The 27342-nt window shown below is 40.3% G+C and overlaps 1 protein-coding gene across 3 annotated transcripts in view; it reads left to right on the top strand.

Moving 5' to 3' along the window:
- LOC133425324 (neuronal membrane glycoprotein M6-b-like) overlaps positions 1 to 26375 on the top strand; it is a 52147-nt gene extending 25772 nt beyond the window's left edge. For all 3 annotated transcript variants that reach the window (XM_061716116.1, XM_061716115.1, XM_061716114.1), the window contains exons 2-7: positions 18225 to 18411; positions 19722 to 19881; positions 20308 to 20476; positions 22570 to 22643; positions 22714 to 22779; positions 23797 to 26375. In XM_061716116.1, the coding sequence (XP_061572100.1) occupies positions 18225 to 18411; positions 19722 to 19881; positions 20308 to 20476; positions 22570 to 22643; positions 22714 to 22779; positions 23797 to 23949 (809 nt within the window). In that variant the 3' untranslated portion in view covers positions 23950 to 26375. The remainder of the gene's footprint in view (positions 1 to 18224; positions 18412 to 19721; positions 19882 to 20307; positions 20477 to 22569; positions 22644 to 22713; positions 22780 to 23796) is intronic.
- The last annotated feature ends 967 nt before the right edge of the window (positions 26376 to 27342 follow it).

Consider the following 27342-nt stretch of genomic DNA (forward strand, 5'->3'; position numbering starts at 1 on the left):
AATGTTAGAGGGCTGTATCTGACCAGAAACGCCACAGAAATCAGTCGCCATCATATTTTCTGTGCTGATTCTCAGAGATCGCAGGCGCTTCAAAGAAACACAAGGGCGCTTAAAGTAATGATGCAATGGCGTCTGAACCGGCAGCAATTGTGCTCTCTGGAGTATTGTGTGTGAGGGGCAGCGGGAGAATCAAGGGGGTAGTTTGTTAGTGGTTTTTGTTGGTCTGCATTGCCGACCAATTACAGGTTGCCTTACAAAACAAGAGGACAATTTACTTGCTGGAGGGGAATCTTGAAACCGTCACTGCTGACTTTCATGCTGATAAGTAAAGAGTTTTATTCGTTTTTAAAACTGAATTTCAAATTCAATTTTGTTGAGGGAAAAAAAAAGAGAAAAGAATTTCATTAAAACAATGACCGACACACGATACAGGACGTTTACAAGGTTATCTGCGGGCTCTGGAACCGCAGCTTTTACTTCCAGACTCTTGAATCATGAGATTACCGCTAATGTGGGGTCCCAGACTGCTCTGAAGGGATGCACAAGGCAAATTGAAATCCAATCTGTATCAGAACAGTCGGACTGAGACACATTTGTAGACATCCAGTTGAAATCCACCTGCACAAGTGGTTTAAATCTGTAACCGTCCATCCTCGATAGGCCTGTGTTGAAAAAAATCGATTTCCCAATTCTAAATCGATTCTCATATTAATTCCTAAAAATCGATTTATATGTCTAAAGATCGTTTTTTTTGTTTTTTTTTATTTATGTATTTTTTTTTTCATCATTACATTACAACTTTTGGTAATTTTTTTGTTTATCCCCAAAAAAGGAATGTTTTGTTGGACACGAGAATAACTGGTGCCATGTTTTTGCCTTTAAATATGTTTAAAGGTATGAAAACATTAAAGTGTTAGGTTATAATTGCATAAATTGTCTATATTTAATTACTTTATATACTGTCTTGGGGTTACATTTGCAAAAAATGCTAAAAACCAAATGCTCAAAAATTAAAAACCAAAATAGACCGAAAAAGGAACAAATAAAAACAGAATGTTGGAAAAAATAAAAGCGATTTCATCCGTCTCTGTTTCCTCCCTGGATCTGTTTGGTAATTCTGACCCACACGATGTTTCTGAAAGCAGTTCTATCAGCATTCTGGGAACTGATTGGTCCTTACAGCATCATTAGCTGCAATACTTGCTGTTGAATCTCAATATAACCCTAGTAGTAATATTTTGCATAACTACAGTCATATAATTCATGCAACAGCTCAAAAAACACTAACCCAAATCAATATCGGAATTGAATTGAATCTTGATAAATCGATTCTGAATCTTAAGAATCGGATCGATTCTTGACATTTGAATTGATCCCCAGCCCTAATCCTCGATGAAGACAGTGTTGTATATTTCCAATGATTCTGATCAGCATATAAAATCAACAAGGTGTCTTCTTCGCATGTATTTCAACTCTCTATTAAGAAATTCAGCTCAGATGTTGTTTCACTTGTTAGCAACCAGACGGGCAGCAACTTTCATGCATTTCATGAGTGTAATGGAGAGCAGTGCAGTTTCTCAATTGTAGATATGTGCCATCTCTCGGAGGGGACAGTATTAAACCGTTCTGGTTTTCTGTTGGAGACCACACGCGAGGAAAAAAGCGTTCCTGACAGAGACCAGTTGAGCGCACGCTGAGGCCCTGGATCTAAAGGCCACTTCCTGTCTGATGAACATGAAGGCGAGCCGCGCTGCTCTCCCCGTCGGTGCTGACATTTGCTCTGCGTCGGCTGCCCTTCCCCACTTTCTTGACCCCGCTGTAGCCGTGGTGACTTCTGCTCCATTTCTCGCTTGCCATTATTTGTTGTTACTTTCGCGCTGTAATCCAATTTGGAGACCGAAGCAAGCGCCACAGCCGCACACACAAATCCTGAGCTTCTTCTCCACACTAGTCAAGGACTTAGCTCTTGTATGTGTCTGCAGAAAGCTGGGAAATTCATCACTTAACCATTACACATTCATCTCTTTTCTTGGTCTTGTACTAATGCAAGATGTATGTTGCTGTTTTTGTTGAGGAACATGACCACAGGTGTCACGGGGAAATAACTGATCATTACCTGCTGCTTCCACATCTGGCTGCAGTCTTGAGGTTTTTATTAGATCGTAACTGATTTTAGAAACGTGGGAGATGATAAACAACTGATAGTTACTGTTATAATTCTCAGGGAGTCCATGCATTTAGTCCTTGTAGTAATTTCAACGAGACACAAGATCTCACAGAAACTTGGAAGACCTTTTATAAAGGCACTTGTATTTTTGACACACAAGGTGGTATTTTCTACGGCCCTGTTTAGGCCTGGTATTAACATCCGCCCTGAGTGATCCAATCACAAGTCCTCATTTACAGGACTGTCTCAGAAAATTAGAATATTGTGATTTTCTTTAATGCAATTACAAAAACAAAAATGTCATACATTCTGGATTCATTACAAATCAACTGAAATATTGCAAGCCTTTTATTTTAATATTGCTGATCATGGCTTACAGCTTAAGAAAACTCAAATATCCTAAAATTAGAATAATCTGGAAATCTTAATCTTAAACTGTAAGCCATAATTAGCAATATAAAAATAATAAAAGGCTTGCAATATTTCAGTTGATTTGTAATGAATCCAGAATGTACGACATTTGTTTTTTTTTAAATTGCATTACAGAAAATAAAGAACTTTATCACAATATTCTAATTTTCTGAGACAGTCCTGTACGGATTTGGAGACATATTGCCAGCTGATCACTCAAAAACAAAAGTGCCACACTGAAGGACCCGCATAAGTGGCATCTTCTGTGTAGGCAGAAGGATGTACTCAATCACACCACAGCACATATTGTTGTGCAAAACAATGAGAACCATAAAAACCAACCAGGTGTGGTAAACCCCATCACCGCTCCCCAACACTGTTGGTCTTTGCAAGCAGAAATCCAGTACTTGCTTATTTGCATATTTGGCGATGGGAGTGAGATCACGAGATGTCACTCAAGTTGCACGATAATGCCAAGTGTGAACAGTCCACTTGTGATGGGATCCCCAGGTCAGATGGTGATACCAGGTCTAAACAGGGCGTCTGTCCACTTGGTATGGGTCGTCTTTAGGGCTGTACGATTAATCGATTTTAAATCTAAATCGGATTTATTAATGAAGACGATGTTAAAAAAGGAAAATCGGAAAATGGATTTTCCTTTTTTGCAGCTGGCTGCATTACAGACAGAGCTCGTCTAGTCATCTTTGTTTGGTCAAGAAAATTGTAAATGTTGTCACTTTACTAAACTCAAGGAAGATTTACAGTATCTTTCAATTGCACTTCATTCCCAATAGGGACATTTGTTTGCTATTTTTCTTTAAAAATAAAGATAAAATATTTGAAACAATTTATTCCATTGTCTTTTGTAGTTTTACCAAAAAAATCGAAATCGAAATTCGGGTTTTCAGAGAAAAAAAAAATAAAAATCGTGATTTTATTTTTGTCCAAAATCGCCCAGCCCTAGTCGTCTTATTTATGAGCTGAAAAAGTGCATAAATGCCAGCCAGTCTGTTCACTCAAACTCGATCCAAAAACATGCTTTGGCCAAATTTCATCCCAAGTTTTCAATTGGAATAAGCAGGAATTAAAAAAGGCTCCAAAAAAGCTACATTTCTTGCTCAAATCTAGTAGCAATAACATCTTCACTAAACACTGACCAAATCTTCTAGGTTCTGTCTTTGTATCGTGAATCTCTCAGATACTTTAACAAACCCTGACTGTGTAACCGATTACTGATTGATAAAGTTTCCTCTCTTTGGTTCTTGTCTTTGCTTCTCTGTCCTGCCCTCCTCTACCACTTATCTCTTTCTCTCACACACACACACTCGTCGTGCACACACCCCTTGCCGACCCTCCTCTGGGCCCGGAGGTGTGTGAGGTTGTGGGAGCATGTGAAAGCCGTCACACACAGAGAGGCTCATGTGCTCTTCATTTGCCCCAAAGCATGCTGTCAGCCTCCATCTGGACACGTGTGCGTGCGTTTGCGTCGGTATGCGCACTTGCATTTGTTTACGTGTCAGTGACCAGGAGTGGTTGAGGGGAATTGCTGGGAGAGTGCTTTGGAAGAAAAGCTCCATTTAAGTCCGTGCATGTGCGGTCCGGACCGTGCGGTGCACGCTGATGTTCACCCCTCTCTGTCCCCACACTGTGGTCACATTTATATTCATATAAATATTTATGAACGCTTTTCTTGCAGCTGGTCTTTATTGAGTAAAACCTGACATCATCAAGGAAAATCCAATGCCTGAAAAAGACATCTCTGTTTAAAATAACACATTTTTATAGGGGAAATACTATTTTTATTGCTCCACTAGAATATTTTTTCCTATATTGAAATTACACAAAAGTTTCACATTTGGCAGGAAATCTAGATTTATCTGGAAGTGGTCTTCAAAAACCACTTTTATTTCCGCCTCAGTTTGAAACGATCTGATTTTATATCAATATTTTCAAGCTTGCTTGTTAAATTAACTCCTACTATGGCAAAACAACAAGCTGTTATAAGAAAACCACCTTTCCAGAAGGACTTTGACTATTGTGTTGTAATGCAAATCCTTAGCTAACCAACAGCCGAGACGCTAGAAACGTTATACTTATGCAATAACCCTCATGAGTACGACACTGAGGGCTGAATAAGCTCAAACATGTAAGAAAGTGATATTTTATGCCCAAATTTGTTTCCCTGTTTGCAACAACTGCACATTCTTCCGCTCTAATACCAGCTGTTACGGCATTAAGACAAAAAACGTGAGAAATGCTTGAATGACTAAAGGCTGTTTCTTTAACAGGTTTATGGAGCTATAAATAATGAGATAAAGAGACAAAAATGTTTTTATTAAGTTGACAACAACTATGTTCATTCAGGCAATTACAATAAAACCCACATGGGGACGAATTCACTCAAAATTCATGATAAAACCAGCTTATTATAGTTAGATATGTGTAAAGTCATCAGGTTAAGCCTATTCTTTCCCCCAGCAGTATGATTAACACAACTACTCTGCACTCCACACGCCGTTACAGAAACATGTCAGAAGGTCTTTCATGTTCTCACCAATTCTCCAGGCTATGATATCATGTTTTATTGATTTATTTTTTACTATTTGTTGGATTGGTTGTATCCAGGACATGTGAAGGACAGGTGCTAGATCCAGTTTAGAGCTGGTTCAGCTTTAAAAATCTACTCTTTAATTACAAGGTTTGAACTTTTGCCATGTGTGGAAAAACACAGATTGTCTGACTCATCTTCTGTGTTGATGTCTTAATATCAGCTGTTAAGTACCAGTTGTTAAGTACCGTTGTAAACAACAGTTGGTGTTTGTGAGCGCTCCTCGCCATGGTGACCAGGGTTTTCCCATCGCTGACACATATTTATGAACACTGCTGGATTTCTGAGAACCATTTTAAGAAGAATCCATCGTATAAACTTGAGCTGATGAAGATTTTTAAATTAAATTGCAAGCGCAATTTGCAATGGCCGTGGTTGGACAGAGTTGGTCTTCCCGCCCTTAACACAACCAGGTCCTGACTCTGGACCAACAAAATAGTCATTACTGACAGTTTTTCTTGGCTGAGAGTTGAAGTAGAATTAAATAGTTTTAACGAGGCACTGAATCGAAAACCAGCGCCAGAGCCAGTTTGGTGGAAAAGATGTGTTTACTCACTCTTAGTGTGTAAATGTAAACCTCCCAAACAACACTTTCTACGGTATTTGTTGATTCCCAAATCTAATCTGAAATATTTAAATAGTTATCATCAAGAAACACCACTGACAGTGACATTTTGGCTAATTTACAAGACAAGACTCCAAACAGTGTCAGAAAGGACTTTTTTCAGGTTAAAATATGGCATTCAGCTTCATTTGAAGGAATATCAGACTACTTTCAGGAGCTGTCAACTTGCTCTTGCAGCCTCATGGTGGATTTTTTTTAACAACCTTGAATGAGGAACATATGACTGGAAAAAATTGTCTTTTATTTGAAAGACACAAAATACAAAACAATGCTGTACGTTTGCCCTATTGTTACAGTTTGTAATGCTTTATAACTGTTTAAGTTTTAAAGAGAAAGCCAGGCCAACCATTTTCCAGAAATTGAACTAAAAGTAAATGTCAGGTTTGCATTATGCATCTTCAGTTTCATACAAATACAAATATTTTGCCACAAACTGAATAGTTTCTCTCATGTATGATTTGCCTTTTTTTTTCCAGAAATTTTACAACTAAAATTAAATAAATAAATAAAAGTAAATAAATACATACAATTTTACATCATAAAAAAGACTGATTCATGCTCACCTTATAAGTGTAAGAGGAGATTTATTTTTGTTAAGAAGGTTATTTTGGTAATTCAGGGTTCATTATTTTATAAATATATTCTTTATATTCTGTAAATCAGGGACTATAATGACACTAGTCAGTTTATCTGTAGTTGTTAGTACGTTTTAGATTGGGCGGAGTGATACAGCACTAGGTGCTGTATTGAAGTTCTAAAATCCTACACTGTTGAGGGACATTAAAGTACACTGACTCCAACTCAGCAGAAGTTGTCCCCGTGTTTATCCTACTCACGACCCGAAAAAGGTTTAATTTAATAAGGTAAGGCTTAACTCTACGCCAGCCTTACATAAGTAAAAGTTTAGAGCTCAAAACGGGACCGCAAAACGGGACTAGTTTCTTCTGAGCGAAGGAAGATTTTGGTCCGCGGGTCGAGGACCGCGGCCGCGGTCGGATGCGCGTTAACACAATAGATTAATATTAATAACCCAATATCGCGATACACTTTGTCACCTCCACGACACGTATTGTGACGTTTTTGTATTGCGAAATTTCGTGGCACGATATATTGTTACACCCTAAAAACCTGCCAAAGTAACTATGGAAAGCTCTCACAGCAATAGTGGACATCATGGCAGACACAAATACGGCTACGAAGCTAAAAATCATGTCTTTTGCGCTACTTAAATTATATGCAAAGGATGAAACTCTGCTCACATTAATTTACCCTGGCGCTTTAGATACAAAACCATTTTTAATAGTGAGTAAAACTATCTCTTCTCTCTTGCTTGGGTTTCAGTAAATGGAGCGGAGTTACAGACTAAATCAAGTGAACAGTCAGTCAATTTCATTCTTCAGAAGTGGAAATGCTCTTTTACAAAGTTACCGATGAAGGACTGCTGGGTCGGAGCTCTCGAGTGAGACGTCAGTCCGCCCAAACAGTCAAGGTTTGATTTTAAACCCATTTCACAGACTCGGTGTGTAAGCCAGGCAGAATTAAATAGACTAAGTGCCAGGTGTGCTGCCAAAACCATGCAGTCTATGTCAACAACAGAGTGGAATGCAGCCAGAAAATGGATTAGTAACGGGAACAAAAGGTTAAATAATAGAGACTAAATCAGACATTTTAAATTAATGTAATTATTGCATGAAATGCAATGCTTTTAATGTGCAGCCCTGAAGATGCAACATATTTCAGCATTTTCAAAGCAACTTCTCCAGCTATCATAAGATCTAAAAGCACCCTCCAACATGGCACCCCAGCCCGCTATGGGTATATGAATAGCAGCAAGTGGCAGGTTGGCGCAGCATGACTTGTTCCTGAGTGATGCCAGCTTTGTCTGGCCTTCCTCCATCACCCACTGATGCCCAATCTGCTGCTCTCATCCACAGCCCATAAAATGCCTGATGCTGATTAGCACTTGTCATCATTAGCCGTGGCTGACAATGATGAGAAACTCGACTGAATGATGTCTAGGTCGTTCCGTTTCTCTGTTCAGGTCCGTGTTCAGCAGTTCACTTGTTTGGCAGTGCATAGCTTTGTACATATATATGTCTTATAATCAATTGAAATATTTTCATAATCTTAAAATGTCCCTGAAGTGCTTTGGTGGAAATATCACAGAGATTCAGTGCAACAGGCCCCATATGTGAAATGTCCTCAGAATCATGTTTGTAGGAGTCAAAGTCTCCGCTTCCACCTTATTCAGAACAGTGTGCCTCTTTTGAGATCTGTCATACAGCTTTGTGCAACACATTTCCAAATTACAGTAAATACCATTTTATGTCGCTGTGTAGGGATAAAGATGGAGAAGCTGGATATTTTATCTCTGATCTGGGTCTGTGATGTCACAGTCTTTGAACATTTGATATACAGTATAATATAAAAATACATCACACCCCAAAAAAGTGACAGATTGTGTTATGTTGGAAGCTTTGTGCAGATATCCAAATATATGATCTCACGCACAGAAAAAAAAAATGAAAAAATCATAATATTATACCGTTTTTATTTTTTATACTAAACATCAACAGACTTTGTCAAGTAACTCATATGTAAGAGTTCAAGTTCACTGTGGCCTTTGTGGCAGCCAAAGTGTACATCTGCCCCTGGGCTGCTAAAAAGTGAATCTCCATAATCGCATCAGGGAGAGGCGGGGCGGGGGGGGAAGGCCACGGACTTCTTTGACATCTCCTGGAAAGCGACATTAGCCAAGCCGGTTGTGTAACGGCACAGCACTCCTGGCCGGGGGGGCCATTTTACATGATGGTGGAACGAGACTCAAGCGAACAGTGTTGACTTGGCTCTGCCAGACACGGGACAGGTGAATATGAGAAAGTCTCACGCCGTACATGCAGCCGGTGGAGTGTTCGTCATCAGGGTTTTGATCTCATAACTCAGCCCCTAGAGCCAGTCGCTTCTGAATTAATCCTTCACAGCTGATAATTGCACTGGTCCAATTATCCCCCACAGCCCCTGAAGAACACGCTCGTTGTGTGAACATGCACTAAACCAGTCCCTGAAGAGGTTCCAGCACTGATGTTTTACCTTTTATTTTTGGCACGCACAGCTTGGCCCAACACAGCTTGGCCATGCACATTCAGATCTGTATCTTCCTGCTTTTTACAATTAACATGGATAGATGTGGTCGGTACTTGGCAGATTAAACTGTTGTTCATGAAAGATAGCAGGGTCTACATGTTCACTCTCGCCACTTTGTCGGCTTGACAAAATTGAGCATGCTCTTACATGTCCCAAGTAGATGATTAAGCTGTTGTTAGAAAACAGGAGGCCACAGGCTGCCTGTGCTGCTGGACTCAGACACTAAGCAGATGCATGTACTGCTTCCCGCCTCACAAAACGTTCCAGCTCTACTCGGTGGTGATGGACACTAACATCTGGACAGACATGCTAATATTTTTCTATCTTCCAATTAGGGCTGGGGATCGATTCAAATGTCAAGAATCGATTCGATTCCGATTCTTAAGATTCAGAATCGATTATCAAGATTCGATTTGATTCCGATATTGATTTGGGTTAGTGTTATTAAAACAGTTTTTTGAGCTGTTGCATGAATTATATGACTGTAGTTATGCAACATATTAATACTAGTATTATATTGAGATTCAACAGCAAGTATTGCAGCTAATGATGCTGTAAGGACCAATCAGCTCCCAGAATGCTGATAGAACTGCTTTCAGAAACATCATGTGGGTCAGAATTACCAAACAGATCCAGGGAGGAAACAGAGACGGATGAAATCGGTTTTATTTTTTCCCAGATTCTGTTTTTATTTGTTAAATTTTCGGTCTATTTTGGTTTTTAATTTTTGAGCATTTGGTTTTTAGCATTTTTTGCAAATGTAACCCCGAGACAGTATATAAAGTAATGAAATATAGACAATTTATGCAATTATAACCTAACACTTTAATGTTTTCATACCTTTAAACATATTTAAAGGCAAAAACATGCCACCAGTTATTCTTGTCTCCAACAAAACATTCCTTTTTTGGGGATAAAAGTTGAAATGTAACGATGAAAAAAAAACAACAAATAAATAAAATAAAAAATAAATAAATAAATAAAAAAATAAAAAATAAAATCGATCTTTAGACATATGAATCGATTTTTAGGAATTAATATGAGAATCGATTTTTTTAATAACAGGCCTACTTCCAATTACCACCTGGACGGAGCTGGATTGGGAGAAATGGCTCCCAGTTGCCTCCAACTGTGACCTTATACAACTTACTCACTTCGATGTAAGCAGCACAAAAACATAATCTCATTGGTAATCAGTTTCTAGATACTGAATTTAGAAATACAAAAAAAAAAACACCTCTCCAACATTGTTTCTGATTTTCTGGCCTGGGTGAACAGTGAGTTCAGAAAATCTGAATTTAATTCAGGTGAATAAACATGCAGTTGAGCATGCTTTTAGTGAGTTTACAGCTATTGTAGAAAGCCACATGGGCCAATAAGGTGGATGGGGAAAGAAAATCCTTTAATCATCGGGCAAAACAATCTGATCACCAGAAAATGAGATTTAAGAGCCACACGGTCCACCAAGCTCTGTTACGCCCAGCCACACGCTGACCTTCTAGCCTTCCTAATGCCGCTCAACAAGCACAGGGTTTCTCACAAACAGAAGATTAGGGTCAGTTATGTACCGTGGGAACAAAAAAAGAGGAAAAATATATTATTTTTGGGAATAGAGACCATCTCGGTGATCAGTGATGATTCCTGGGAGCATTCGCCTCAATATTGTGTTATTTGTGAGTTGAATGTGTGCCGAGTTGAGAGAAGGGAACGATTCAGGCGACCAACATGTGCCGGATCTGACCTATTTTCTGTGCAAGGAACGGTTTTTCAAAGAGAAATATCGTTGGGAAAAGGCAAATCACCACATGAAGGAACTGCCATCTTATGCTTGAATGCAAACACAAAGCACCGTCCCTGAACGCATCACGGCTATAGGTGGATTAAACTCTGGCTTCCTTACAGTCAAGCTGATTGATTCATGTTTCTTTTTAGCTGAGATGCCTAAAGCAAAATGATCTTCAGAATAAAAAAGAAACAGCGGTTTTTCTTGTCATGACGATGTGGTTTTGATGTCAGCTCTCATAAAAAGCCGAGAGGAGCCTTTTATCCCTACATTCAAGTGGAGAGACGGAAATCTCCCCAGTTGGAGTAACGAGCTCACGAGTTTGGCTGTTGGAGTCTGCCGCCATCAAACAGATGGGGCTTCTTTTTCATCTCGAGCAGAGGTGATGCGGCCGCCCCAACCCCCCCCCCCCACTGCCGTTTCCCTGGACTTTCCCACACCTTTGGAGTTTCCGTTTCTCTTTCTGAGGTCCTCCTTCTCTCTTGTGGGAATCTACGCATAATTCCGCGTGATGAGAAAGCATCATAATGAATGCAGCACTTCTAAATTTGAACACAGCCGCGGGCAGAGAGCAGATTGGCCAGTAAAATATTCACAAGCCTTTATTAACATCGTTCCACAGTTTATGGGAAATCATTAACTATCAGTACAGTGGATGTAATCCCTGTCTCCACCACTCTCCGCTGATATTTATGCCTTAGACACAGCAGCAAGGAAAGCCATATTTCAAGCAATATTATCCAGAAGGAAGAGGCTCTGCGTATGCTTTATATCTTTTCTTTTTTTTGTTGCAAATAACAATGATGAAGTGACAATGATGTTTGTAAAGAAATGCGCTTTTGAGGAACTCTTTCATGTCGTGGGTGATTGACAGGAAGCTGAGCACAATCACAAAAGATGCCAGCAAACGGTGACAGGTTCTGTCCGACTGCGTGAATATGCTCTATTGTCCAAAAATAAAATAATAAGAGAACCAGAATGGAGGTCTTGAAATAACAAAGCTGCCTCCTGTACCAGAAATGAGTGAAAACTGAGAATTCAAAGCGGCTACAATTAACCTTCAAGGCATTACAAAGCGAGTTGTAGCATGAACTCCGTCAGTATTTCTCTTCATCTCTGTTAAAAACAACCTTTAGTCTTATTTTGGATAGTTAATGGTGTACACTTTCTTCAGGGACTAAAAACAACATGAATCAAAGCAGTTTTGAGTTGAACAGAATGTGATAAAGTGAAACCCTCAATCTATAGTTGCACTAAATGGTTCCCTACTGATAAAATTAAGTAATGTTAACTTTGCAAGTACATAAAGTGTATAAAAATGAATGTTTCTGGGCCATTTCTTAGAAAATTAAAAAAGAAAAGAAATAAAGTCAAGTGTAAGAAGCAAAAAACATGAATTTTCCTTCTTTTGTATGTCTCGATCACAGGGGCGAAAATCCCGTTTCATAGTTGGGGGGGACAATAAACAGTAAAATTTTAGAGAATAAATCCAGGGGGGGACAAGGAATAAAAGTTTTAGCCTTCCTTTAATACAGCATTTTGACATTTTCAACTCTATCTCGCAAACAGGCAGAAGACCTTTCTTAGAGCAATACAAAACAATGGTATTAAGTGGAAGGTGCAATAATACAGCACATCTGACATAATACACTGCAAAAACCCACAATCTTAACAAGAATATTTGTCTGATTTCTAGTTAAAATGTCTCATTTTTAGTTAAAAAAAATCTCATTACACTTAAAACAAGACTCATCACTGGAAAAAAAACAACAATTTTCACCTGTTTCAAGTAGATTTTCACTTAAAATAAGTAGAAAAATCTGCCAGTGGAACAAGATTGTTTTGCTTATAAGATTTGTCTACTTATTTTAAGTGAAAATTTACTTGAAACAGGTGAAAATTGTCAAATAACAAGTAATTTTTCTGGTGATGACTCTTGTTTTAAGTGTAATGAGATTTTACTGTTTATTATTATTTTAGATTTCGGTTTCGGCCACAAATTTTCATTTTGGTGCATCACTACTAAATACTACTGCATTGTTCCAAAATTATTAATTCTGTCTCAAATTATTCTCTAGGTCGGGGGGGGACAGCTTTACTAATGGGGGGGACTTGTCCCCCCTGTCCCCCCCGGGATTTTCGCCCCTGCTCGATCATAGTTCGTGAAACTAAAATGACCTCAGTCACCCTTTAAGATGAACAACATCTTTGAGTCTCTTCGGAGGCGTAAAATATCAATTTATTTTGATGCAAGGCAACAATAACATTAATTTCCATCTTACTGCAAACACATCTTCCACTTTCACTCAAAACTGCTTTGATTCCTGTCAATTTGTCTTTTCACCATCAGATAATAGACTCATGATGCTTTAATACTGGAATTTGTCTTAAACGAGTTGATTTCCACGCCAACAGTTTTCCTGTTGAGATTTGGTACCGTCTCCAGTTCCTGCTATTGATCGAGTCTGACATCGGTGGTGTGCTGATGAACAACCCTGGAGCTGGAGGACGGCAATTAAAGATCTGGAGATAGAGATAAAAACTGGGCCTAAAATGTCCACAGTATTTTACTACACACAAGTTTAAATGAATCATGATGTTTCATTGTCCTGTCCCATTATTCAAAAATAAGCGGTTTACAGTTTATGGATATTAAAGGTGTGCAGTTTAATCACATCCTGGTTAAAATACTAGTTTTCTTTCACAACTGTACAAATAATGTGATGTTCACATACAGAAAGTTCAATACAGAAAGATGTGACTGCAGAATGTTTAAGCAGGAGGAGCTGGAGGCTTTGAAAGCAGCAACGCTTTGCTACTTTTGGAGCTTTTTAAATGACAAAAGCTTTGCTATCTGAGGTCTGTATGACTGTCGTATAATGAATGCAGGAGTGTGTGGAAAAGACGGCAACCCTCAAACAAAACCCTCCATTTATTGCATCTTTCCCTCTTTGGCGGCGGCAGTAGTTCCTGTTTGACCCAGTTCTCCAGACCTGAGCATCAGATGGATGGACTTATTTTTCCCTTTTCACCCCTTCGGCTGCTTTTATATCCGGCAGCGTGTTTTCTTATTTCTGCTTCAACCTCCAGACCTTTTAGCACCCATCTTTGGCTTCTGATTAAGGTTACATCACTCCTAGTTTGTCTGTGTGGAAGGAGCGGAGCGGCTGCGAAGGACCGCGCTGCCGCTGCCGAAGTGGGTCGTGGGTAACACGTTGCCATAGCAACTGCCATTTGCCGGCCCCGAGGCCAAGGACTGCTTTCCACTTCCACTTTCTCATCCCTCTCTCTGTTTTCCGCTCTTTCCTCACCTTCTTCTTGCTTTTTTTTTTTTTTTTTACTTTAAAGTAAAACGCATCTAAGCTTGCCTTCCATTCATCTCCTGTGCAGCTTTCCTCTTCACTCATGCCTTTGCCTCCCACTCGTTTTCATCCTTCTGTCTGTTAAACTCTGGAACATCGTCTAGTTATGAATAAATCTTTCTGAAGCTCAGAGTTATGCATCCCCCCCCTGGTCTGAGTTTGCTGAAATGATATATACGATACAGAATTGCAACGTGAGCGTAACTTATTATCTCGGCGATTAACTCCAGCTGGCTCCCCGTTAAGTACAACATGGGCAAGCAGTCGTATTTCAAAACCCACAAGCACAGGAGAAGACAAGCAGGGCAAAGGCAGAGGTGATGAGAGACAGCGAGGTCTAAATGAGAGACATGGGCTGGCCTCGGTGTGTCCCCTAAATTCTACTCTAATGAATAGCCCATTGATTTCCATTAGGACCGGCTCGCGCTGACCACCGCGGCCCGTCTGTTTCCCATTAGCGCACTTTTAAACCCAGGCTGACAAACGGTCCTAGCCAGAGGCGGACCGGATGAGAGGTCCTGCTCAGTGTTCAAAAGAAACCTGTGAATCCATCCATGAAGCTGCATTGAGCCTGCAAGAAGTCGAGAGTTAACAGCAGACATAATATAAGCACTAAAATGCACTCAGGGAGTCTTGGGATTTGTCTTAAAAGAACCCCTTTTCCAGCTACATTAGTCACGACAGTGAATGGAGATAAAAGTAGTATCACCACCTTAATTTGCATTTGAAAAGGAAAGATCAGCCATCTCTTGTGAACTCTAAATAAAACCGATTGAAGACTCGTGCTAAACGACCTGCAGGATGGAGTTTCCGTTCAGAGCAGCTTTTCAACGGTCGACCGTCGCGAGTCGTCGCAGCCCCCACCCAAGCGGCCTGGCCCGCTTCTCGGCATCCATCCTTATCAGCTGCACTTCTCTATCAGCCAGCTTTCTTCATCACCATTAATAGGATTTGGATCTATTATGCAACGAGCCTCCGCTATGTTATGCAACGCGGGGTCTTCAACAACAGCGGCACACTTCAGTTCGATCTTCCACCGATTGGACCGTCATATTAGGGGTGTAACGATACACTAATCTCACGATACGGTACGATACACGATATTGAGGTCACGATAACGATACGATACGATATTATAGCAGTATTTTTTTTTAACAACCTTGCATGAGGAACATATGACTGGAAAAAATTGTCTTTTATTTGAAAGACACAAAATACAGAACAATGCTGTGCGTTTGCCCTATTGTTACAGTTTGTAATGCTTTATAACTGTTTAAGTTTTAAAGAGAAAGCCAGGCCAACCATTTTCCACAAACTGAACTAAAAGTAAATGTCAGGTTTGCATTATGCATCTTCAGTTTCATACAAGTACAAATATTTTGCCACTAACTGAATAGTTTCTCCCATGTATGATTTGACTTTTTTCTTTTTTTGGAAGCGCGTTACTAGTAAACACAATAGATTAATATTAATATTCCAATATCGCAATACACTTTGTCTCCTCAACGACACGTATTGTGACGTTTTTGTATCACGAAATTTTGTGGCACGATATATTCTTACACCCCTACATCATATCATGGAAATTTGGCGTCAAAGAAGGAGGCTTTTAAATCGTTTTTAAAGTCACTCTATGTAGTAATACCGCTTCTGACCACACGGGGCTCTGCCACTGACAACATCGTACTAATGAATGGGGACATTAGTGCACGTCTGGTCTTTGTCCACTTTGTTGGTGTAAAACAAAAGCATCCCCACCAAGATAGGACTCTTCATCAAACATACATTCAAAACAAAACTAAACCTCCCCCCCAGTAAAAAATCCCAGTTTGTAGTGTTCATTCATAAGAATTAATCCAAACCAGATTTTCAAGAAGCAAATTAAGCGGTTCATAGAAATTAATTATCTAAGCTAAATTTAGCTCCTGCTGTACAGCAGCGTTGTATGTCCATGGTCTCTAGAATTAACTTCCTCCAGTCGAGTACTTAAGCCAACAACTGAGGGAAAAAACATGAAAATCACCACTTTTAGAGTGAGCACACTGGCGTTTTCCTCCCAGCGCAGTGGTGTTATTAATGATTCTTCCTCCCCCTCAGGGCCGCTGAAATCAATTGGCTCTTTTAAGCTCATCAATAACAGCTGTCTGCGGGCCTGCAATGCTGAACGGTCCAGTGGCAGGCGATGGTTTTCATTTCAAAAATCAAATTACACGCCGACTGTGTTTTCATGAGGGTGTCGCGTCTTTTTGTGTGGTTTAATTGCTTTATGTGGAAAGGATAATGCTTGGTGTTATTAGCTGTCAGAGCCCGCTGATGAGGCTCGACGTTGATAAACACTGTCAGAGATTCTCGGCTCACACTCGTGTGGACGTTGGAGCGAATCTCATGCTCTCGCTGGATCAACTGTCATGTACACTTACTGACTGACAGTAAAGTGTGTTATTCACCAATTCCTCGACTGTCGGAACAGATCATCCCGGTTGGTTTCGATCCAACGAACCTGTGAACATGAAATAATGATGCTTCAGGGTTTCCAACTGGAACAGGTTGTCATGGAAACAGCAAAGTGGCACACACAAGGCTGTTCATTTTGTCTTTTTTTTCCTTCTCCTGGAGTAACTTCCTGCTTTTCTGGAGGAGTTATTTTTAACGGTTATTATATAAGACACAGCTCTTGTGCTTATTACGATATGTTATCTTGCCCTCTTTTTCATTCTTCATCACCGCTGAAGCAGGATGGGGGTGTTTGAAGCTCCTGCGTGGCCAAAACCCACCGCTCAGGCAGGAAGCTGCATGCATTGCTTAATGGAAAAAAAAGAAACATTTACTAATTCATCATGATCGCTCCGTAGATGGAGCTCAAGCACAAGGGAGGACTTTTAATTATTCATCAACATTTTGGAGTTTTGAAACTTGTAAAACAAGTTCTTTTGGTCTTTTTTAGTATCTAAAAGTTTCATTAATTGGCTTTTATTTGTACACTGATGTCACAAATCCGGAGTGACATCAGGCTGACACTCACTTTCACCACAGAAAGTAACACTATCAAGTATTTGTGTTTGTTATTCTTGTTATAAGGTTAGAATAAAGAAAAGAACGCTCACATGTAATATTCAGCACTCCCGGCTGAGCTCCAGTGTGATGCTATGATTAGATGTTCCACATGCAGGACAGAGGTGTGCTTCTCTGCATCACTTCAAGCAAGCGTGCTTGTTCTACCCCAGCGCTGCAAACATGCCAGCATATTTCTGCTAGTGACCAAAAACCAAGCAGCAGCAGATAAAAAGGCAGTGAAATGTTGCACAGAGTGTCATCAGCGGAGCCCATTAGTCACTGCGAGATGCACTTCTCTTCTAATTTCTGCACCTTCAAATCTGACCTTAATTCATTGTTCTCACGTCACCCTTTAAATGACGCCTGACTGAGGCCTTAACGTTCTCCGACTGCCTTCTCCAAAGAAAATACATTTATTTTATTACTTGGAAATCACCAGGATTTATTGTTATTGCATACTTTGAGCGACCACCGTTATTTTACATGTGCAATGCTCTCCTGGTTGATGACCTACTCAAGTTTTACTGTTTTAATATCAGTAGCGAGGAAAATATGTTTACATTTGTCGTAAGGTAATCGCTCCTTTGCAAAATACAATAGATACTGATAAGAAAAGGAGAGGGATAGATTCCCTTTCCCTAAAGCTGTGTTCCTGCCACTTCAGACCAGATAGCATGGATGCAAATATGTCTCACTGCAACCCAAAGCACCATCAGATATTGTTTTGAATAGACATAAAGACACTTTTCTGCTAGGACCCACACAACCCGCTTTTGAAGTTGCACGTCTCTGGAGAACCGACAAACAAAGCTCTAAATCACAGAGGGAAACTGGTTCATGATGCTTAAGTGCGTTACGCCACATAAGAGTGATGCAGCAACTCACACAGATGAAGATACGTTGGCTGGGCACATCTCCACAACCGTGGGCTGAATATGAAAGGATTTTCTACGTCATAATGAGGACATAGACATCTATCTTAAGTCTATCTCGCGTCTTAAGTCGATCTAATTTGGTGGTAAATGCAAAAAGAAAGTGAAAATAATCCTCCTCTTTGTCTCCCTCTGCAGGATGCTTCGAGTGCTGCATCAAGTGTCTGGGCGGGGTGCCCTACGCCTCTCTGGTGGCCACCATCCTCTGCTTCTCAGGTGTGGCTCTGTTCTGCGGCTGTGGCCACGTGGCGCTGACCGGCACCCTGACCATGCTGGAGAACCACTTCTCCAGGGTCACCACTGACCACGCCACCCTCACCATGGTGTAAGTCTTCAGTGGCTCCACACCACGGGCCCACACAAGCCTCAAAGGCTTCCTGCCAACATGTTCATCGCCACAGCACTCTTACACAGTGATACCAGTGCAGACTGTTGACTGAAATATTAGTCTTTGACTTCTGCTGCTCTGTTTTTCACATACTAGTGTGTGCTGCAGATATTTGATCTGTGAAAGATGCTCACCCACAGCATCTGCTGTGATTCAGAACACCTTCAAACTAGAAAAATATGTCTTAAATAAGCAAGTGACATCTAAACAAGGAGTTAAGATAAGACTGGGGAGTAACTGAGTGGTTATGGCATAACATCTCCCAGGGGAAATAAAATGCATGTCTATTGTGGTTCATTTTCAATCAAAGACGTTGTTGTTACAAGCTGAAGGACAATCACAATCAGGGGATGAGTTCAGGTTTATTAATGTTGAACACCAACACCTACTATGCATCGTATCGCACTAGCATAATTGTTTTGACACAAATAGTGAGAATAAAAGGGGGGAAAACCACCTAACTCTCTGAGGTTACCGAACATGAACGAATGTTCAAATTGAACCACTTCTCCAGGCAGGTAGTAAGACTAACAAGAAAACCAATCTAAGACATAACCCCAGTTACGCCTTGTAGAAGCAGCAGCAGTAGAGGAAGTCAGTTTCTCAGCCTCAAACTGATGTATATTATAGTATTTTTCATTTAAACTTTATCCATCCAGGAAAAAAATCCATTAAAATTAGATAATCTATTTTAGAAAGATGTCCTGACAAAGATGTAAAAACAGAATAGTGTAAAACTTCTCAAGACATTAAGGTCTCACAAGGGGATATTCCCTCCTCGTATTTGTATTTCGTATTGTGTAACCATGGTAACCATGGTGAGAATATTTTCAAAGATATTCATCAGATTTCAAACATCAGTTTCCAGATGTACTCGAGTGTCCAAACATGATCACTTCCTTTCCATCAAGCCAACATGGTAACGGCCAAATGTCAAAGCCAAGGTTTCAAACGTTATGGCTGGCTAATATTAGTCATAATATCAGCTATCATCAACTTGTAGGCATATTTTTTTTAATTTAATGAACACCCCCTCTCTATGTACTTAATTCCATCTATACCAAGGTAGAGGGGGGTATTTCATGAGCTTGCCATATATTTGTTACGGTATTAAAGATTAATTTCAGGAAACTTTGACTATAACTGTCAGATGTTAAGGTTTTCCTCGGGAACTCATGAGCTATAACAGCAGAGTTCAGGTCAAGGGTCGTGGTTGAGAGGTTTGTTTTGTTTGTACATCTCTCCAGGATCCAGATCTTTCAGTACATCATTTATGGCATCGCCTCGTTCTTCTTGGTCTACGCCATCGTCCTGTTGGGTGAGGGCTTCTACACCACTAGCGCCATCAAGAAGGAGCTGCAGAGCGACTTCAAGACGACAGTCTGCGGACGCTGCATCACTGCCTTCGTACGTCCGCCCGCACACACGCAGGCGCAGCTACTACTTACTTCACCCACTGACCCAGATTCAATGCAAATTAAAAGCCACTTTATACGATTTAATTACTTTGGTTGGGTTTTATCATTTCCTTAGTTAAAAGTAGTCACTTCTTGTGATTTGCAAGCCTCCAAAAGGATCGCCGTGGAATTGTTGCAGAAGCATTTTTAAGCACATTCACTTACGAGTATTTGTGGTCTATTTGGCACACGTTTTTTTCTTTCCATCCTGATTACTTTAATTAATGCAGATCCCACTACATTAGCCTAAAAACACAGACTCTGATTCCTCTGTGGGTGGGTGGTTAGGTCTTTAAGGAAACATTACAGCATTTGTGAAGCAAACAGTGACAGTCATCTAATTCTCTCCTTTCCTTCCATGTCTTGCCTTCTTTAGTTCATGTTCCTGACCTACATCTTCGCTCTGGCCTTCCTCGCCATCTTCTGCTTCACAGCCATCCCAGTTTTCCTGTTCTTTAACATGTGGACTACTTGTGCTGCCATGAAGTCTCCTGAGTCCAACATCACGTCTCCTGACTCCATCTGTGTGGATGTCAGGCAGTACGGTCAGTAGTTCAGGCCCCATTCAAAAGGCTTGATCTTGTATTTCTGGTTGGATTCACTGCCTCGGGAGTTTAATTAGTCTAATAAGCCAAGGGCCTAAAGGCTGCTAGTATTTACCTTTACGAAATGCTGGCCTTTGTCAAGAAAATAAAAACTGAATGTAATGTCTTTCCAATGTTTTCATTGACGTGAGACACTGAATGATTCTGAGGAACAAATATTAAGGAGGTGGCATTTGTCAACAACAGTACAGGCTGAGAAATATGGAGGACCAAAATTGATTATTAAAAATAAAAGCAGAAATCTATATATTTTGTTTTTCCTCTTCCTTAGATGCATTCCTTGAATTTACATTCCTAAAGTGAGAAAAAGGAAAAAGAAGGGGGAGATTTTAGGGCACTTGAGATCTAGGGCACTTGGCCCAGGTGCCTGTCCCAATACCCCCACTCCCCCTCGTTTTCATCCCTACCCTGATCAGGAAGCTGAGAGCCAAAAGCTGTTTTAATTTCAGCTGTAGCGCTGTTAATATGGCACTTTATTAGTTTTAATATTTTTTTCCAGGCGTAAAAGTAACCGTTAAGATCCCTAACCGGGGCTCAGTTTATCCAAATTACGCCTGTTAAGAAATTTGACTCGACGTTTTCGGAGATGAGAAGAGCCCCCGGCCCCGGGGAGCTATACATTTGCAATATACATTTGTCGCTAGAAATGTAATCAAAATGCATTTTTATGCAGAAACTAACTCAAAATATTGATTTATTCACTTCTTTTGGATTCAGTCCGCAAATGACGACGAAAAGCATTCTGGGAGATTTTCATAGCCCCTCGCTCGAAGTCAGCATCTGAAATCACTCGATCCGTAGGGGCTATTCTCAGCCCCTAGCCCTCGTTATGCCCCCTCCCCCTTGGTGAAAAGAGGAATTGGGACACCACTACCCTCAAGGGAACGCCCAAAATGTAGGGGTAGTGAAGAAAACAAGGGCGAGGGGGTCAATTGGGACGCAGCCTTAGCCATAATTACTGTCTGCTGCAACACATTTAGCACTCACTCCCAAAACTGAGATTTCTTGACGGCCCCCAGTTTAACTGGACTGGTCAGCAGTACACACCGTGTCTTTAAGAAGTCAGAACATTTTGCAGAAATAATATTTCTCCTTTACGAAGTATAATCAGCTCAAAGTACAACGCGCTCTACATCCCCGCTGAACTTTGATTTGCGGTTCAAGTAAAGGAGAATGAAAACGCATGTAGCGTTACATGTGCTCAGAGTTCAAGAGAGATTCTCTGATCAATGAAGGTGATCAGGGACATGTGAACGAGGCTTCAGCAGCTGAAGCTTTTAACTGCACATGAAAGAATATCCTCTCACACTGTGTCCCCACTTGGAGACAAACCTGTTCCAGCAGGATCGCAAAGTATACAAATATCTTTCACAATTCAATAGACTTTACTTTCACTCATTAATAGAAAAAAAAAAGAAATCATACCATCTGTTAGAAACATCAATTTTTTCATACATAAAGAGATCAAAAAAATATGTTTGGATTATTCAGAATAGGATTGGATTTCGCTGAAAAGCTATCTTCATGAAGTATTACACCACAGTGAGATTCTCCTGCGATTGCATATCTAGTTATCGCTTTGATGGGCAAATGCGGAGTATTGACCCACTTCTGAAAGACAGCTGGCCCGCTTACAAAGCAGGATGAGGATCACATATGCTTCATTGGCTCGGCGCTGTGCTGTTGCGCTTTATGAAATATTGACCCCAATTACAAGCAGTTGTCGAATCATTGTCAGCCGTTCAGAAGCTACAACTGATCAAAGTGACGAACATTTGTATCTTTTTTGAACGACGGTATTGATGAAGGAACGAGTGCCAGTTACTATATCCTGGTCAGGCCGCATTTCAGACTACGGTCCAAAATAGTACAAATGATTCTACTGCATAAAGGGATTGAGAATAATGACCCATATTTTCCCCCGGCAGCGGTTTTCTTTAATCTTTATCTGGTCCTGATTGATCACTCCTTTAATCACTCGGAAAAAGCTTCTGCTCTCAGTGTTGTGACGTTGCATCTCTCTGATTCTGCAGGTGTTATCCCCTTGAACGCCACACCTGGAAAAGCTTGCGGAGCCACACTGGTGGATATTTGTAGCACCAGCGAGGTGAGGGGACGCTCTTCTCTTCATTCATCCTCTCCTTCTCTCCTTTGCTAATCTCTCTTTTCATTCACAGTTCTACCTGTCCTACCACCTTTACATCGTGGCGTTGGCTGGCGCCGGAGCCACTGTCATCGCCTTGGTAAGCTCCTCCTGATCCTCTCGATAATGCCCCCCTTTAAAATATGCACGTTGCCATGGCGTGCTTATCTGTTGCCGTGGCAACCCCGCCTCTCATGTATGCCGTTCTGTTGGTTGAAATTCATGCCTGCAGCCCGCCTGCCTTTCCGTGTGAGTGTTTTTCTGTGTGCACGCTTACACAGGGTCACTGTGTTACTCTGCTGTGGAGGCGGGCTTTTGTTTTTGTTTAATCTCCAGGGAAATGTAGATGCTAAAACGAAGCACTAACTGTTCAGGAGACATAAAAAGACAGTTCAGTAGCATTTCACAGTAGTTTTGTCTTATAATTCCCTTCAAAAGTAAATGAGCTGCGTTTTAGCAAGGCCTGTTCTGTTTTCTACTTATTAGGAGGATTGATTAGATTGGAGCCTTGACGCCAAACTCAATTGTTTTATCATTAAGAAACCATTTAAAGTTAGTTTTTTTGCAAAGAGAAAAAAAAATTTAGGAGCACTAAATTGTGGAATGATTTTTCCCACTTGGCAAAGAGCTCTTCCTCTTTGAAATGTTACAAAAGACATTTGAAGGACCACTTGACTGCTGTTTTGTAACTGTTTTCCCAATGTAATGTTGTACATGTATCCATGTTCTTTTTGTGTTTCACTCATAGTGACATGTACCGTCTTATTTGCTCAGGAGTCAATATAAGTAATATAAGTTGTAAAAACAATATCCCATGCACACTCACACACACTTATTTTTTGTCTTTATTCTTTATATATTGCATTATTAGTTTGCCATCACTTTTGTGTAGTTAGACTTTTTGTTTTTGTATGTTAATCTTGTGTTCTTTATAACACATGAAATTTGAATAACTTCGGTGGAGGCTTCAAATAAGCCCATTGGGTTTTTTGCCTCTTCCTGCACCTACAGTATTTATATTTGATATTTCCTGTATATTTTTAAAACTGTGCAAAACAATAAACAAATGATTGATTGAGCTGTTATTGAATATGAAGAAAATGTCTTCTGTCCTCAGATTCACTACCTGATGATCTTGGCAGCCAACTGGGGCTATCTGAAGAGTGCAGCTTCCACGCACGATTACCAAGACATCAAGACCAAGGATGACCAGGACCTGGAGGCCGAGGCGCGCTCCAAGGAGGGCCAGAACTCCTCCTCCTACTCATAAGGACAGGAGCTCCTCTCCCGCCATTGCCCATTTCCTCTCCACACCTCAACCCCCATCCCGCAACATCCAGCGCCCGTTCCTCACTCCGATAAAAACAAACCACCTCGGTCGTGTTTGATAGTCCGCCAGACTCCTGATTCTCCATCCTCTTCCGCCTCCGCGACGCCTCTGATGCTCAGAGTTGCGGGTGGGTGCTTACGCCCGCGGGGCAGAGAATAGAGGGTCAGGAGAAGCAGCAGGCTTCGACGGAGGCAGATGCTTCAGAACGGGAGCGCTCGCCCGCCCCGCCGGGGTCGAGCTCCAGTACGGTACAATCGGTTCAGAAGCGTCTCCTCCCCGTGCTTTTGGGCGGCGGCTCGTGAACGTGGCCCAGCTGTGATGGCCTCGCGCCCTGAGCCAGCACAGCCTCAACACAGCTCCGAAAAAAAGCCTAAAAAAATATACAAAAAAAACACATTTCTCACGTCTGCTTCAGCCACTGGGAAGCCAGGCAGCGACCAGCTTCCTTCGTTTTTTTTTGGTGTTTTATATGCATATATATATGAATATGAATATATTGTGCGAATGTGTATGAATGTTGATGTTTCTTTTTTTAAATACTCTCTGAAAGGTTAGCCAGGTACCATTTTGATCTTTTCTTCTATGTTTTTGGGCTCAATGGATTTTTTCCCCCTTCCTTTACTTTTCTCTCCATCTCCAACTTGTTTTTGCTGATGCTCGATACATTGCACTATTTCAGAAACAAAACGCTGAGGGAGAAACTTAAAAAAGCAAACTACCCCAACCCTCTCTCTCTCAAATATATAGTTTATTTAACTGCCAAATCAATTAAAGACCAGAGGGGTAGCAAACCTATAAAGGACAAGTTTAGGAAGAAATGTGGTTTAGATTACAAGAGAATCCAGAAGAACCAGACTAATTCTTGGTATCAAGACAGAAACAGTTAGGACGCCTGGCCAGGCTGGGTTTAGATGGTTTTACATTGATACATTTATAAAACCATAGCAGGAACTCTCTACCGTACAGTCGTGAGATTGCCACCTCATCCAAATCCCTGCCAGGAGATAAACAACCTCGCCAACGTGTTCCTTTAAGAGACCTTTGTGGTTTTTGCTCCATCCATCACCAGCGGCAGCAGAAGACGATTACGGCCGGGTCTTAAGAGACACAACACCTCAGGTATCAAACCAAATCGGCTTTGTGTTCTTTTCCAAAGCTTCACCCATTCAACTCTTACCAGATTAGTAAACTGTCCTGTGTGAATTATAGAATTAATACCTGCTTTACTGGTTCTTCCTTTTGAGAATGATGTTCACCTGTAAATAGCTAAATCTCGCTAACAGATTGATCTCCACTTCTCCCCAAAAAAGGGAGAACACAATCAGTGTTTTGCCATGCTCTATTTTTTTCCACCACAAATATATGTAAATGTAACCTTTGAGAAGTGTGTTTAGCCCTCAAATACTAGTTCATTTGATATAATTGTAACGTAACATCTTAAATGATAATGTCGTGAGAAGGATTCAGTGCAGTCATGATATGATGGATTGGGGTGATCGTGACGTAAACATTTAAAAAGAAAAAAAAAAGATGAGATTCGATTTTTTTATGTTTTAGGCAGCTGGGTTTTTTTTTTCTTCTTGTGATTCAGTAATAATTATTTCATTGAACATGTTTGTTGCTTATTTTTTCCAGCCAAATGAGTGACTCGGGACCAAAAGTCACTTTTTTTTCCCTTAAATTTTTAACGTCATGCCTCTCATACAAGCCACAAAGACTGTTTTGGATGTTTACACTGAATAAGACAAGTCAGGAATTTTCATACATTAATTTTATAACCAGATATTGTTTAACAATCATGAACTATCTTCTGTATCAAGCATCACTGGTTGGTTAGCCTGCAAAAAAAAAGGAAAAAAAAAGAAAAAAATACCACAAAAAAAAAACTAATTTTGGTACAACGATGAGATCAAGCATGTCGGTATCGTCCATGTGTGCAGCTGTCTATTCTGTATAAAAAAGGACTATATTGCCGTGTGTTCTGTTTGATAAATATACGTGCTTTGCCGCCAGGTTGATGTAAAAGGCAAAATTCAATTTCCTATAAGACGATGATGCGTGTCAGGGTGTTGTTGTTTCCTCGTTACTTGCATGAAGGAGACATGACTATGTCTTCGCAGTTTTCAGGTGATGTGTCGTCATTTGTACCGACAACTATGGTAGGCGGTGTTCCCCCCCCACCCCCTTCCCCGGCCCTTCCCCTCCTCTTTTCTAATGAAAACTCCATTGTACTTCGATGGCATTGTAGTCCCTGTAGGTGTTTCATTATGGTTTTATTTTTTAAGTTGGAAATAGTTCTATGACTCCTATATAGTGATGATTTTTGTAACCTTCTCTAGTAAAACAGATATTTTTTATTATCGTGACATCGTTGTCTCTTGCCTTTTTTTTTCCATTTGACATTTTTAGTGTTTTAGAAATCAAACTGGAAAATATACAATTTTTGGGACAACGATAACAAACGTAGGCAAGGCTTGAACACGCCTGGTGCAACATCTGGCAACTAACTTGATTTAATCATCTGTTCAACGAAAAATCATGGGAAGGGTGACATATAGGTTGGAAATCAAAGTCAAGAACCAACATATTTGTCAAAAACAAGCAAACTAGCATTTCAACATTCTGTATGTTGACTTTGTAAGCTTTCCAGTTAAAGGTCATGCAAGACAGTGTTCCCCAGTCCTGGTCCTCAGATGTTTAGATGTTCACCTGCTCCAACACACATGCTTTAACTCAACACGCACACAACCCTGGCTGCATACACTGGAAACAAACCTGCACCCCAAAACCATAACAAAAGTTACTCCAGTCTGTCTCTGACAGGGGGGAGGAGATGGTCTTTCACCCTCTTTTTTGTAATTTTGAAAAAAATCTATTCATTACACATGCATATCATAAATATTTTTTTTAAAGTTGCAGTGTAATTGCAACGTGCAAATGCATATAATATTGAAATTCATAATTGTTTTGAAATGTCCTCATATGGAATACATATCCATCTAAAAAAAAAAAAGTTAATTTTGTCTTTCAACATTAAGTATAACCAATGATATCTTGATCAAATTGCAATTTTCAGACATTAAACTTGCCGCAGCATACACACAATGAAAAAAAAATAAAATCATTTTCACTTTAGAAAGAAATGTATTTATTGAATATATGTAAATTAAGTGGTTATCTGAATGTTTGAACGATAATTATTTGAGCCTAATTTCAAACTGAACCAATACTTCAAATAGTCAAATATGAACATTTTTCAAAGCTGCCAAACTGTTGGATAAAACTGAAAACGCTATGAACTTTGATTTTTTGACTTTGAAGTTTTTTTTTTCT

The sequence above is a fragment of the Cololabis saira genome, chromosome 24 (genome assembly GCF_033807715.1).
Source record: "Cololabis saira isolate AMF1-May2022 chromosome 24, fColSai1.1, whole genome shotgun sequence".
Classification (NCBI taxonomy): domain Eukaryota; kingdom Metazoa; phylum Chordata; class Actinopteri; order Beloniformes; family Belonidae; genus Cololabis; species Cololabis saira.